This window comes from Coregonus lavaretus (assembly GCF_964263955.1).
Source record: "Coregonus lavaretus genome assembly, contig: SUPER_35_unloc_5, whole genome shotgun sequence".
In the NCBI taxonomy this organism is placed as follows: Eukaryota; Metazoa; Chordata; class Actinopteri; order Salmoniformes; family Salmonidae; genus Coregonus; species Coregonus lavaretus.
In genome coordinates this window covers 389,400-403,606 of record NW_028167177.1, presented here as the reverse complement: position 1 = coordinate 403,606, position 14,207 = coordinate 389,400, and the positions used below count along the sequence as shown (strand labels likewise).

Sequence of the window (14,207 nt, the reverse complement as noted above, 5' to 3'; positions counted from 1 at the left end):
ATTGTGGAAATGGGCAGGGTTAGCCATAATTATCAAATCAAATCACATTTTATTTGTCACATGCGCCGATTACAACAGGTGTAGACCTTACCGTGAAATGCTTACTTACACGCCCTTAACCAACAATGCAGTTCAATAAATAGAGTTAAGAATAAATAAAGTAAAAAATACAATAAAAAGTAACACAAGAAAATTACATAACAATAATGAGGATATATATACAGGGGGTACCAGTACCGAGACTGTGACTTGTGTTTAATGACGATGACAAATACTTTTTACTCAGTAAGGTCACTCCTATAGAATTCTATGATAACTCCCACTAAGGCCAACTTTGAATGGTTGATATCCCATGCTTATACAGTATTTACATTTTTTACATTTGAGTCATTTAGCAGACACTCTTATCCAGAGCGACTTACAGTTAGTGAGTGCATACATTTTTTAAATTTATTTTTTATTTTTTATACAGTATGTCCAATAGCCTGGGTACGACGTTACACCAAACAACACTTACCTTGATGAAAGCTCCCAACCTAAATAAACTGAAAGTGTCTTTCTTCTGGAACCAAGTTGCACATTCCTCAGTACACAAACATGCACAACAAAAACGAGCCATGCAGTGCTGGGCCCAGTCAGGTCTTTGACACATTCCCCCGCTGTTGGCAACATTGTAACCGGCTGTAATCAAGCCCTGGTCTCCAGCATGGGAACAGAATAGTAATACCTGGTGCAGTAGTCAGGTTGGACTACTCCAAATCGTCTTGGTTCTGATACACACAACATTTGCAGGTCAATCAATCCATTTTAAATACCTCTCACGCCCTACAGTAACCTGTGGATCATGAGAGAACCTTCATAAATCAGCAGAATGCAAATAACCTATTTATTGACAGTTTATGTAGTGTCCTGTAATACTTCATTTGAAGTGAGACACCTTCGGTCATTCATAACACATCCATAAAGACTCTCTATCGCATGATGCTGTACTTAATTTAAAAGGCAGACCCCTTTGGTCATTTATAACACATACATTAAAGGCTTAATGATGTAAACACAAATGTATTAACACTTAGGGAATTATCACTAACAGCTAAAACAAATAAACATGTTTAAACCATACATTTCCTTTTATTTGTACATTTTAAAAACAATATAAATACATTAAGTTTAAAAAGGTCTTGTAATGCGATTACATTGAACATTACACAGGGCTGTGAATAGTGTAGCTTGTCAGTGAGCTGGCAGACAAATGGTTTGTGCCTCTCTTCCTGCTGGAGGTATTGCATGTTGGTTCCAACCTTAAAAGTAACAACAAAGAAAGTTAGCAGATCCGTTAGGAAATGCTTTTGTCACACCATCTGGATAAGGGCATTTCTGTGCTCCGCCAGAAACTCTAAATGGGAAGATGGGAACGCCATTAAATGTGTATTATTATATTCCTCTTTCATTTACAAATCTCATGACATGGATACATTTAGGCTAGCTAGCAATTGCTGTGAAGTCACCGAAATTATTGGAAATAACGATTTAGGTAGTAGCTACAGTATTTAATCTAACTCAACACTTAACTACAAACTCATTTAAATGACAAAGTAAGGTTAACTTAGTTTTTCGCTGTCCAGTGGCAGCACAAGTGGGCATTTGATTTGCGAACTCATCACATGATCAGTGTCATTGTCAGCAACACTAAAAAGTACTTCTGGGTCATGGAATTTGAGATTTTCAGAATAAAAGTTCCCCACGTAAGAGTAGAAAAGTGTCAATAACCATTCATGATATGAAAAATAATTGTCTAAACATTAACAATGATTCATATTTAAGTGACATTTGCATTAAGGTCAAATAAATGCCCCCAATGTGAATCACTGTATATGGAATACATATTGGCTTAGAACAAGAACTATTCTGGGTGCCGCAGTAAAAGTATTGTAGAGAATACTCAGTAGGGTCTGTAGAATGTACAGTGCATTCGAAAAGTATTCAGACCCCTTGACTTTTTCCACATTTTGTTACGTTACAGCCTTATTCTAAAATTGACACAATCCTGTCTCGGAGCTCTAAAGACAATTCCTTCGACCTCATGGCTTGGTTTTTGCTCTGACATGCACTGTCAACTGTGGGACTTTATATAGACAGGTGTGTACCTTTCCAAATAATGTCCAATCAATTGAATTTACCACAGGTGGACTCCAATCAAGTTGAAGAAACATCAAGGATGATCAAGACTCATGGGCGGCGCACAATTGGCCCAGCGTCGTCCAGGGTAGGGGAGGGAATGGCCGGCAGGGATGTAGCTCAGTTGATAGAGCATGGCGTTTGCAACGCCAGGGTTGTGGGTTCGATTTCCACGGGGGGCCAGTATGAAAAATAAATAAATAAATGTATTCACTAACTGTAAGTCGCTCTGGATAAGAGCGTCTGCTAAATGACTAAAATGTAAATGTAAATGTAAATCAATGGAAACAGGATAAATCTGAGCTCAATTTCGAGTCTCATAGTAAAAGCTCTGGGTATTTCTATTTTTTATTTGTAATAAATATCAACAATTTATAAAAACCTGTTTTCGCTTTGTCATTATGGGGTATTGTGTGTGTAGATTGATGAGGAAAAACATGTATTTAATCAATTTTAGAATAAGGCTGTAACCTAACAAAATGTGGAAAAAGTCAAGGGGTTTGAATACTTTCCGAATGCACTGTATGGTGTCATTTCTGAATAATATGGAGTGTTGATGGCCTTTTACTCCACCCATTCCATTGGCAGCCGAATCGCATCACATGTGCACTTACTGCACTACAGAAAACCTGCTAACCAAACAATGGTGCAGGGCATGCTCACTGAATTAATGGGCAACTACACTCAAAAATAAAGTTACTTAAATTTTTCCCAGACATGAAAAGTCATCACCTGATGTGGTTTAAGCATAGCTGTGAACACAGATAATCCAGTTTTGTTGTTTTTCTACAAACAAAAGTGAAAACTGGGGTAAGCCAGAAAAGATGGGGGAAATCTGAAATCTGGAAAAACAAAACCAAGAAAACGGAATTTGGTAAAAAAAAAACGGAAGTAGGTAAAAAATTAAAACAACGTTTTTTTTGCTGTGTATGACTGCACTTTAGAGTGTGTGTCATCCTGAAGCACAGCATTTTGGGGGAAGTTGAGGTCAGGTCCAATATTGACTATGCACCCAAGAGGGAAAGAGGTTGGGCCATCCTAGAAATGTTTTAGTGAAATATAATATGTACAATTTAGCAGACACTTTTATCCAAAGCAACTTAGTCATGTATGAATACATTTTTACATATGGGTGGTCCCGGGAATTGAACCCAATATCCTGCTGTTGCAATGCACTAGCAAGATGCATGACGGGGTTATAAATGCTTTGTGAAGCCTCAATTTAATGATTTATAAGGCCTTTATTAAGCAGTGATTATGCCACCCTATATAAAGCACATGTTTGTCATATTTGACAGTGGGTTATGTCACAGTTATGCCACATTTATGAACCCTTTATAAAGCATGATTTACGGTTATAGATTTGTAGCACATTTATGTAGTGTTTATGAAGGCTTTATGAAGCCTTTATAAGCTGAAAGTCATTTAAAGCGGGACCCAATTTTCTGTAGGTTGTGTCCGAGTAATTCTTTCTATTTAACCTTTATTTTTTACAGGGAGGACATATTGAGACCTAGGTCTTTTTTTCAAATGCGCCCTTTATAATAAAACAAATACACACATATATACATATATATATATACATATATACATATACACACATATATATATATATATATATATATATATACATACACACACACACACACACACTACCGTTCAAAAGTTTGGGGTTACTTAGAAATGTCCTTGTTTTTGAAAGAATGACTTCAAATTGGTCAGAAATACAGTGTAGACATTGTTAATGTTGTAAATGGCTATTGTAGCTGGAAACGGCTGATTTTTAATGGAATATCTACATAGGCGTACAGAGGCCCATTATCAGCAACCATCAGTCCTGTGTTCCAATGGCACGTTGTGTTTGCTAATCCAAGTTTATCATTTTAAAAGGCTAATTGATCATTAGAAAACCCTTTTGCAATTATGTTAGCACAGCTGAAAACTGTTGTGCTGATTAAAGAGGCAATAAAACTGGCCTTCTTGAGACTAGTTGAGTATCTGGAGCATCATGTGGGTTCAATTACAGGCTCAAAATGGCCAGAAACAAATAACTTTCTTCTGAAACTTGTCAGTCTATTCTTGTTCTGAGAAATGAAGGCTATTCCATGCGAGAAATTGCCAATAAACTGAAGATCTCGTACAACGCTGTGGACTACTCCCTTCACAGAATAACGCAAACTGGCTCTAACCAGAATATAAATAGGAATGGGAGGCCCCGGTACACTAGCCATTTACAGCACTAATTAAAGAAATTCAAAAAAAAATGAAATTTCTAAGTGACCCCAAACTTTTGAACGGTAGTGTATGTGTGTGTACAGTGGGGAGAACAAGTATTTGATACACTGCCGATTTTGCAGGTTTTACTACTTACAAAGCATGTAGAGGTCTGTAATTTTTATCATAGGTACACAAAAACTGTGAGAGACGGAATCTAAAACAAAAATCCAGAAAATCACATTGTATAATTTTTAAGTAATTTATTTGCATTTTATTGCATGACATAAGTATTTGATACATCAGAAAAGCAGAACTTAATATTTGGTACAGAAACCTTTGTTTGCAATTACAGAGATCATACGTTTCCTGTAGGTCTTGACCAGGTTTGCACACACTGCAGCAGGGATTTTGGCCCACTCCTCCATACAGACTTTCTCCAGATCCTTCAGGTTTCGGGGCTGTCGCTGGGCAATGCGGACTTTCAGCTCCCTCCAAAGATTTTCTATTGGGTTCAGGTCTGGAGACTGGCTAGGCCACTCCAGGACCTTGAGATGCTTCTTACGGAGCCACTCCTTAGTTGCCCTGGCTGTGTGTTTCGGGTCGTTGTCATGCTGGAAGACCCAGCCACGACCCATCTTCAATGCTCTTACTGAGGGAAGGAGGTTGTTGGCCAAGATCTCGCGATACATGGTCCCATCCATCCTCCCCTCAATACGGTGCAGTCGTCCTGTCCCCTATGCAGAAAAGCATCCCCAAAGAATGATGTTTCCACCTCCATGCTTCACGGTTGGGATGGTGTTCTTGGGGTTGTACTCATCCTTCTTTCTCCAAACACGGCGAGTGGAGTTTAGACCAAAAAGCTCTATTTGTGTCTCATCAGACCACATGACCTTCTCCCATTCCTCCTCTGGATCATCCAGATGGTCATTGGCAAACTTCAGACGGGCCTGGACATGCGTTGGCTTGAGCAGGGGGAATTGCGTGCGCTGCAGGATTTTAATCCATGACGGCGTAGTGTGTTACTAATGGTTTTCTTTGAGACTGTGGTCCCAGCTCTCTTCAGGTGATTGACCAGGTCCTGCCGTGTAGTTCTGGGCTGATCCCTCACCTTCCTCATGATCATTGATGCCCCACGAGGTGAGATCTTGCATGGAGCCCTAGACCGAGGGTGATTGACCGTCATCTTGAACTTCTTCCATTTTCTAATAATTGCGTTCTCACCAAGCTGCTTGCCCAAGCTGCTTGCCTATTGTCCTGTAGCCCATCCCAGCCTTGTGCAGGTCTACAATTTTATCCCTGATGTCCTTACACAGCTCTCTGGTCTTGGCCATTGTGGAGAGGTTGGAGTCTGTTTGATTTAGTGTGTGGAAAGGTCTTTTATACAGGTAACGAGTTCAAACAGGTGCAGTTAATACAGGTAATGAGTGGAGAACAGGAGGGCTTCTTAAAGAAAAACTAACAGGTCTGTGAGAGCCGGAATTCTTACTGGTTGTTAGGTGATCAAATACTTATGTCATGCAATAAAATGCAAATTAATTACTTAAAAATCATACAATGTGATTTTCTGGATTTTGGTTTTAGATTCCGTCTCTCACAGTTGAAGTGTACCTACGATAAAAATTACAGACCTCTACATGCTTTATAAGTAGGAAAACCTGCAAAATCGGTAGTGTATCAAATACTTGTTCTCCCCACTGTATATGTATGCCTTATATATCACACAATGTCTAGATGCAATATTCTACCCAGGAATCTATATATGCCTTCAGGCGAACGACCTCTCTCCTGTGTGGACCTTCAGGTGCATCTTCAGCTGGTGCTGGCGGGAGAACCTCTTCTCACACTGGGGGCAGCTGAAGGGTTTCTCCCCTGTGTGGACCCTCTGGTGCCTCTTCAGGTCACCAGCCTGAGCGAAGCGCATTTGACACTGGGTACAGCTGAAGGGTTTCACCCCTGTGTGGACCCTCTGGTGCCTCTTCAGGTGGCCAGCCTGGGCAAAGTGCATGTGACACTGAGTACAGCTGAAGGGTTTCACCCCTGTGTGGACCCTCTGGTGGATCTCTACCTTCTGGGTGCAGCTGAAGCCTTTGTTACAGAACATACAGAGGAACCGTTTCTCTTTACTATTGCCTGATGTGGCTCCCCCTCCCTGGGCATGAGCTGTAGCCCTGTTGTTTGAGTTCAATACCTGATCGAAAAGGACGCGGTCTTGTAAATTGGAAGGCGCCATCAACGTGGAGACTGGGTTGCAATCCCTGAGCACGTGTAAAGGAGAGTGGGTCGCAACATTTAGATTTGTCTCTAAACTGTAATCTAAGAAATCTCTGCCCTGTGAGAGTCCATCTCCTAGGTGACTAGGAGGAATGTCGCCCTCCACTTTCACAGTTACCTCATCTACAACCAGACCTTCCCCTTTCTTATCTATGCACCCTTCAGAGTATACACTACTACTGTACCGGTTCCAGTCCCCTCTGGATGGATCAGCCTGTGTCTCTAAATCTAAGGATATGTTGCCAGGGTCGATCTCTGTAGCGTAAGAACAAGATAGATCATTGCCAGTTTCTAACGGGTCACCTGAGTTCCGATGGGAATGAACCGGGCTTCGGTTACCGTAAAGTAAATACTCTGAGCCGGGAGCAGGAGGACAGCCCAGTCTCCCCAGCCCCAGTGTCTCTGGGTCTGACCTGTCGTCAGATCCTGTGTGTAAAAGCCTTTGTGTCACAGTTAAAGTCTCTGTCTCTGACTTGAGGATGGCGTTCAGCGTTCCACTGACCTCCGTGATTCTGCGTCGGGAGCTGGGCTGCGCTGGGGTGGTGGTGGGTTCCTCCATGGCTACAGCCACACCAGTCTGGATGTCTCTGCTGTGCCGTGGGTCCTCCACTCCTTCAGTCCTCTCCTGCTTGACCCCAGGACCTGCAGCCTTGGCATCTGCAGACTGACACAAGAAGAGAGGAGGTTATTACCGGTACATGAGTTGAATTGGATAACAATGTCATAGGGATGTCTCACAAGCTCCCCTATCGCAGATGAATAAGTATGTACATGTAAGAAAGTGAATAGCTGAGGGGAGCCTTTCTGAAATAAACGGAACACATTTGATGTACTGTAATTCTGATGTAATATTATTACACTAACCTCTATCACGATAACATGCTGGGTTGAGGTTCCACTCTCCTCATCAACAGTGATTGGTTGGTCATCACTCCATGTATTGTCTCCCGCTGGCTTCACAAAGCTCCTGTGGCCTCCAGTGAGATGTCCTTCACCTGAGAAAGTGATTTGGGGGAAAGAGGTGGTTAGGTTAGGTACTGTCAATGCTCAACGCTATATTGTACACTATTGACAGTTTTGACAGTCTAGAATTGGCAAGGATGTAAGGTAACACTTTGCATAACTTATTGATATACTATGTATTGATCGATTATGTTCCATGCATCATAATGTTTTCAATTAGGAAATAATAGGAAATGCAGTAAATCAAGAATATGTTTAGAATATGATAGTGTCTTTGTGCAAAATGGCTAAGTAATTAGGGGAATTATTGTATACTACCGTAAAACAGAGACCAAGACCCAATTCTGGTTAACCATATGTGGTTAACGCATCTAAAGTCACACATGCGCAGGGGGGAGTAGTCTCTCCTAATGCAAAATGTACCTCTTTCCATTCCACCATATCGGTCGAGGATCTTGACACTTCTGGGACGACTAGCGAGAATGCGCTCTTGCGTTGTCCTCTCTGCGCGCTCCCTTGCCACCTTAAGTTCCAGTAACTGTAGTTTCCTCCGCAATGCCCTGTTTTCTTTCTGGCTTTGAGTTATTTCCAAACGAAACACTGCATAGTCGTCGTCTACAAGTTTACATATATCTGCCACGGCTGCACTCGCTAGCACCTCCATGATGGAGGCTATTTGAGTGTGAAAAACCATAACGTTACAGTTAGCAGCTAGTTAGCGTTACCTAGATAATATATCAACCAAGTTCTGTCTCCAACGCGAATTAAAGACTACCTGGGGTAAGTATGTGACTCTGTGCAGTAAATTAGTCATATTTTGAGATCCAGTGTGTTAATAAACGTCTAAATAACAAGTAATTTATAAAAACACTAACGTGGAAACGGTCCTTGGTCACTGTACACGTCCGGTCCGTTTACTTCTTATTCTTTGGTGTCATGGCGTTCAAACATTTTGTTTGTGCATGCCGCCACCTACTGTGCGGTAGTGTGTGGTCGATAACGTAATATTTTGTGATAAAAAAATTAAAAGGAAATGGGAAAAGGAAAACATTGCACCACCAACTAACCCTACACCTATATACCACTATTTCATAAAAATACAAATCACCACCCCATTCCACTACTTTGACCCTAACTGATCTTACAACAGGCCAACGGCCTGGGAGGACGGGACTCTCGTTCAACACACATTGTAATTCTTCTGTAGTAAAACCTCCTACTCCCAAGTACTTCTCTGCAGCTGCCACCACAACATATATTTTCTTTTCTTTTTTACGTTCCATTTCTGTGGTACAGTTGATAACCATGGCAATGAATGCTAAGAAGAAGCCAATCTTACTGAAGAACAAATTCGTATCACTCTGTATTGGCCTAGGCCTACTACTCACCCTTGACCCATCATCCTCACTCTCTTCACTGCCTCAACATATGACACCTTCTGTTCTACTCTGACCCTGGCAACCTCAACCTGTCTTTCTCGCACCAGGCACTTCTGGTCCCCAGCAACATGGGCACCCCCACACATTTATATACTACACTATCTTTTGGGCCATGCCCTCCTGCACACTTCTCACATCTTGGAATCTCCATCCTACACACTGCTGCAACATGACCATAAGCTTGGCATCTGAAACATCTTAGTGGGTTCCAGTGGCGGTCAGTGGTGCTACCCTACAGAGTGCTGTTGAGGCTACTGTAACATTAATTGCAAAACAGTGTTTTAATGAATTATTTGGTTATGTGAAGATATTTAGTATAGTTTAATCTAAAAAGGATAACTTTTTAAATGTTTCACTATTTTGGGAAACACTGTTCTACAACAAAAGTGGGACCGTAGCTACAAATTTATTTGACTGCCAAGTCAAATGTTTGTCAGAATATAAACGCAACATGCAACAATTTCAACGATTTCACTGAGTTACAGTTCATATAAGGAAATCAGTCAATTGAAATAAATAAATTTGGCCCTAATCTATGGATTTCACATGACTGGGCAGGGGCACAGCCATGGGTGGGCCTTGGAGGGCATAGGCCCACCCACTCGGGAGCCAGGCCCAGCCAATCAGAATTAGTTTTTCCCCACAAAAGGGCATTATTACAGACAGAAATACTCCTCAGTTTCATCAGCTGACCAGCAGGCTGGTCTCAGACGATCCCGCAGATGAAGAAGCCGGATGTGGAGGTCCAGGGTTGAAGTGATTACACGTGGTCTGCGGTGGTGAGGCCGGTTGGATGTACTGCCAAATTCTCTAAAACAAAGTTGGAGGCAGCTTATGGTAGAGAAAATAAACAAATTATTTGGCAACAGCTCTGGTGGACATTCCTGCAGCCAGCATACCAATTGCATGCTTCCTCAAAACATGAGATCTGTGGCATTGTGTTGTGTGACAAAACTGCACATTTTAGTGGCCTTTTATTGTCCCCAGCACAAGGTGCACCTGTGTAATGATCATGCTGTTTAATCAGCTTCTTGATATGCCACACCTGTCAGGTGGATGGATTATCTTGGCAAATGAGAAATGCTCACTAACAGGTATGTAAACAAATTTGTGCACAACATTTGAGAGAAATAAGCTTTTTATGTGTATTGAACAGTTCTGTGATCTTTTATTTCAGCTCATGAAACATGGGATCAACACTTTACATGTTGCGTTTATATTTCTGTTCAGTATGTGTGTGTGTATATATACAGTGAGGGAAAAAAGTATTTGATCCCCTGCTGATTTTGTACGTTTGCCCACTGACAAAGACATGATCAGTCTATAATTTTAATGGTAGGTTTATTTGAACAGTGAGAGACAGAATAACAACAAAAAAATCCAGAAAAACGCATGTCAAAAATGTTATCAATTGATTTGCATTTTAGTGAGGGAAATAAGTATCCATGCTATTTCCTTTTTTCAATCTTTACTAATGACCTGCCACTGGCTCTGAGTAAAGCCAGTGTGTCTACGTATGCCGTTGACTCAACACTATACATGTCAGCTACCACAGCAAGTGAAAACACTGCAACACTTAACAAAGAGCTGCAGTCAGTTTCAGAATGGGTGGCAAGAAATAAGTTAGTTCTAAATATTTAAACTAAAAGCATTGTATATGGGACAAATCATTCACTAAACCCTGAACCTCAATTAAATCGTGTCATGAATAACGTGGAAAAACACAGTTCAAAGGTTAAATGAAAAAGGTATGCACGCTGTTCTTTGAAATACGGTACTGCTTATTACATTACACATCAAATCTCCTATGATCAGTATATTTAAAGCTGAGAGCAGACTTGTTTAGAAAGAACAGTGTGTTAGCAAGAATAGAGTAGAAAATAATATAATGACTTTATTCCAGCTAAATCACCTCAGTACGGTGAATATTAAACTGTCCTTGTTCTAGCTTAGGTTTACTGTCTCTCTAAAAACAGTTGTTTACACAAGCCTGTTTTTAAATGACAAGTTAACAAAGGGTTAATGAAGGGTATGTGGTCAAGTACCTTCTTACCCCAAGACCAGGGCCTAAAGTTAACTTTTTGGTCCACCAGCCACTGTGGCAAGTAGATGGAAAAATCTACCAGCCACTCTGATATTTCATCAGGCAAAATGTTTTTTCGCCATAATTACATCAACAAACACTAAAGAACAGATGACCATGCTTAATGATTCTAAAACCAAATATGTATTAGTGAGTATATATTGCTCAATTTCATTTTTTTGTGACCCAAGTCTTTTATTAACCAAAATATCAGATGAGACAAAATGCTCAGCTAGCACTTTAAGTGCGTGAAGTTACCATGGTAACGGGTCCATCGAGTTGTGTCACGTGTGTCTATGGTTTTGGATCTGACTAGTAGTAGACAGCGTCTCTTCGGTATCAGTTAAAGCAGCAGACTCAAACTAACAACCGACCTTGTGAACAAAACAATGTAAATAACCAAGAAACACGAGGACAAAGTCTCACTTTGTAGACTTTTGAGTAAATTAGACCAACTTTTATGCCTGTGCGCAGCGCCTCCAAAAACGAATCTCTCAGCACTTCACTCAGTGCACAAAACTCCCCTGCCAGGCAGTCTTGTTGTGCGAGGTGGGATATAGATGCTTATTTCTTTATTCGATTTAGCAGCTATGAAACAAAACGGCAGAAGTACTTTCAAAACAGCTACTACAGAATTCTCCTGCTATAAATCACAACTCGCACATGTGCTCACACTTGACTTTTTACTCTATTTTTATAAGCAAATACGAATGTAATGCTCGCACTGTGGAGTCCTGTAAATTGACCATCCGCCTACGGGTGAAATAGACATTCTTACCCGCCAAAAAATAAATGTTAATTTTATGCCCTGCCCAAGACACTTCACATGATAACTATAATATGCCAGCTATAGAATGGTTCCCAGATATTCCCTGTGTACATCTCAAGCCACACTGCTATGATTTCTCCCCATTGTGGACACTCCTATGTCTGATAAGGATAATCAGGAAGGAGAAGCTCTTGTAACAAAGTTTGTACTGGAAGGGCCTCTCCTTGGTGTGAAAGGTCTGGTGCATCTTCACATAGTTTGCCTCAACAAAGCGCTTCCCATATGTGGGGTAGGCGTACAGCTTGTCGCCGTCCGTCTGAACACTCGGCCTCTCACATTGTGACCCAATGACACCAGAGGAGGTAGAAGCAGGAGCCACCACCCTCAGGTGGTTAGTCTTTGACCTCTAGCCATTGTTTTAGGTGTTGTTGGGATTGTGTGCTGGGTTACAGGCTAGGTACCTCGTGGTGAACGCCCATCCTGACCCTGTTTGTATTGGTGAGGTAACCATGAGGTAGCTGAGGAAGGCTAGACCCAGGCCTTATATGAACCCAGTCACCACACGAGACCCTGAAGTAGAAGACAGACTTAATTGTTTTTGTCCATTTTTTTAAAGTGACAGATTCTGTATGAAAAGCGCTAAATAAAATATTACTTATCACTCACTATCCACTATTAAATGAACCATGTGCATTTTCTGCTGGTGTATGCTGAGGTAGCTCCTCTCTGAGAACCTCTTCCCACAGTGTGTACAGGCGAACTGCCTCTCTCCCGTGTGGACCTTCAGGTGCATCTTCAGGCGGAGCTGGTGGGAGAACCTCTTCTCACACTGGGGGCAGCTGAAGGGTTTCTCCCCTGTGTGGACTCTTTGGTGCCTCTTCAGGTTGGACAACTGGGAGAAACTGGCCCGGCAAAGATGGCAGCCAAATAATTTCTCCCCTGTGTGCATCCTCCGAACACGGGAAGCACTTCTCTTAGCTACCTGATCTACTGATAGCGTCACTACTACTGTCATTTGTCAATGGGCTTGTGTAGCCATTTAGTGTTGAGGCATTGTCTGAGGTCTGGCTTAATAACATAAGGAGAGTGTGAGGAGGATGAAGGCCAGGGAGTGTCTGTTTTAGCAGGGTCCATGTTCCAGTTGATAAATCCTTTAGAAGGCAGGCTGAAGGCAGCACCTGTTAGGGGGTTAACCGGAGGTGCCATCAGTTTCTCTGAATCACAACTATAGGAGCAGGACGGAGCATCGCCAGCAGTCTGTGTTTGTTCTCTCCTGCCGCATACGGACACCTCCCCATCCCCTCAGACCAAATCTACGCCTCGCCCTGGTCTCGGCCAGTCTATTGTCATGGACATTAAGTTCGGTTTTTGTTTTGTGTTCGACTGTGTTTCTGGTTGTGTTTAAAAGTGTTGTTCCCCAGCCCAGAGTTGAGGACGCTGTCCCATCCACTGACCTCCACTATGTCGCCTCTGGTCCTGGCCTGCTCAGTGATGTTGTCCCGTGGGCCCTTGCCTCCACCGGTCTGGGTCTGGGAATCTAAGATGGCCGCCTAGTCTCCTCTGATAGCTTCCAGCCAACCACCTGCAGGAAGAGGTTACAAAATAGACTTTACAAACATGGCAGAGAACTATACATATGGAGCTTTTGAGTCAATGTTGGATCAAGAAATCTGATATGAGTACCCTGCTATGGAGCATCTTGTGATTGGGAAATGAGGGATTGCTATGAGTACTATGCAAACATGGTAGTTGATGTGATGCTATGCAAACGTGTTAGTTGATTTGATTACCTGACACTCTTTAATGGTTTGAAAATTCAAAGGCATGGTCCCACACTTACAACATTTATCAAGACCAGGGTCCGTATCCACAAAGCGTCTCAAAGTAGAAAATTGCCAGCAGCCCCGCATAGGGCTACCTGCCATAACATAATCTGGCGAGGCCATTTCCCAAACTATTTAATAAAATGTCATATTGCATTCTGTCTCTGTTGTTCATTCAGCCTGTACTAGATTGAAGTATGGTTGTCCTCCATGACCATGGTCCCCTCAGGGTTCCCCAGACCCTCCTCACACCCCTCCTCCTTCACCAGCAGCACCTCTGGAACCTCCTCCTGGAAGAGACAAGTGATACAGACATACACTCCCTCAGGTACATACACACTCACACACAGATAATAAACACTATAAACATGGAGTGTTTACCCATCCCCACTACGTTTGAGTCCTATACTGTAGTTACAGAATGACTTCATTGTTGTTAAACCCATCATGGTGGACATAAATAT

The 14,207-nt window shown here is 41.9% G+C and overlaps 1 protein-coding gene across 1 annotated transcript; it reads right to left on the bottom strand.

Annotated features, from left to right (window-relative positions):
- Positions 1–6,160: 6,160 nt before the first annotated feature.
- On the bottom strand, positions 6,161–8,492 carry LOC311110413 (uncharacterized protein; the record flags this gene model as incomplete). The annotated part of the gene is made up of 5 exons (XM_084188960.1): positions 8,053–8,492; positions 7,531–7,661; positions 6,852–7,330; positions 6,359–6,650; positions 6,161–6,214 (listed from the first exon to the last, which is right to left on the bottom strand). Exons 1-5 carry the CDS (start codon positions 8,321–8,323, stop codon positions 6,161–6,163), a joined length of 1,227 nt encoding a protein of 408 aa, XP_084045086.1. The 5' UTR covers positions 8,324–8,492.
- Positions 8,493–14,207: the final 5,715 nt, after the last annotated feature.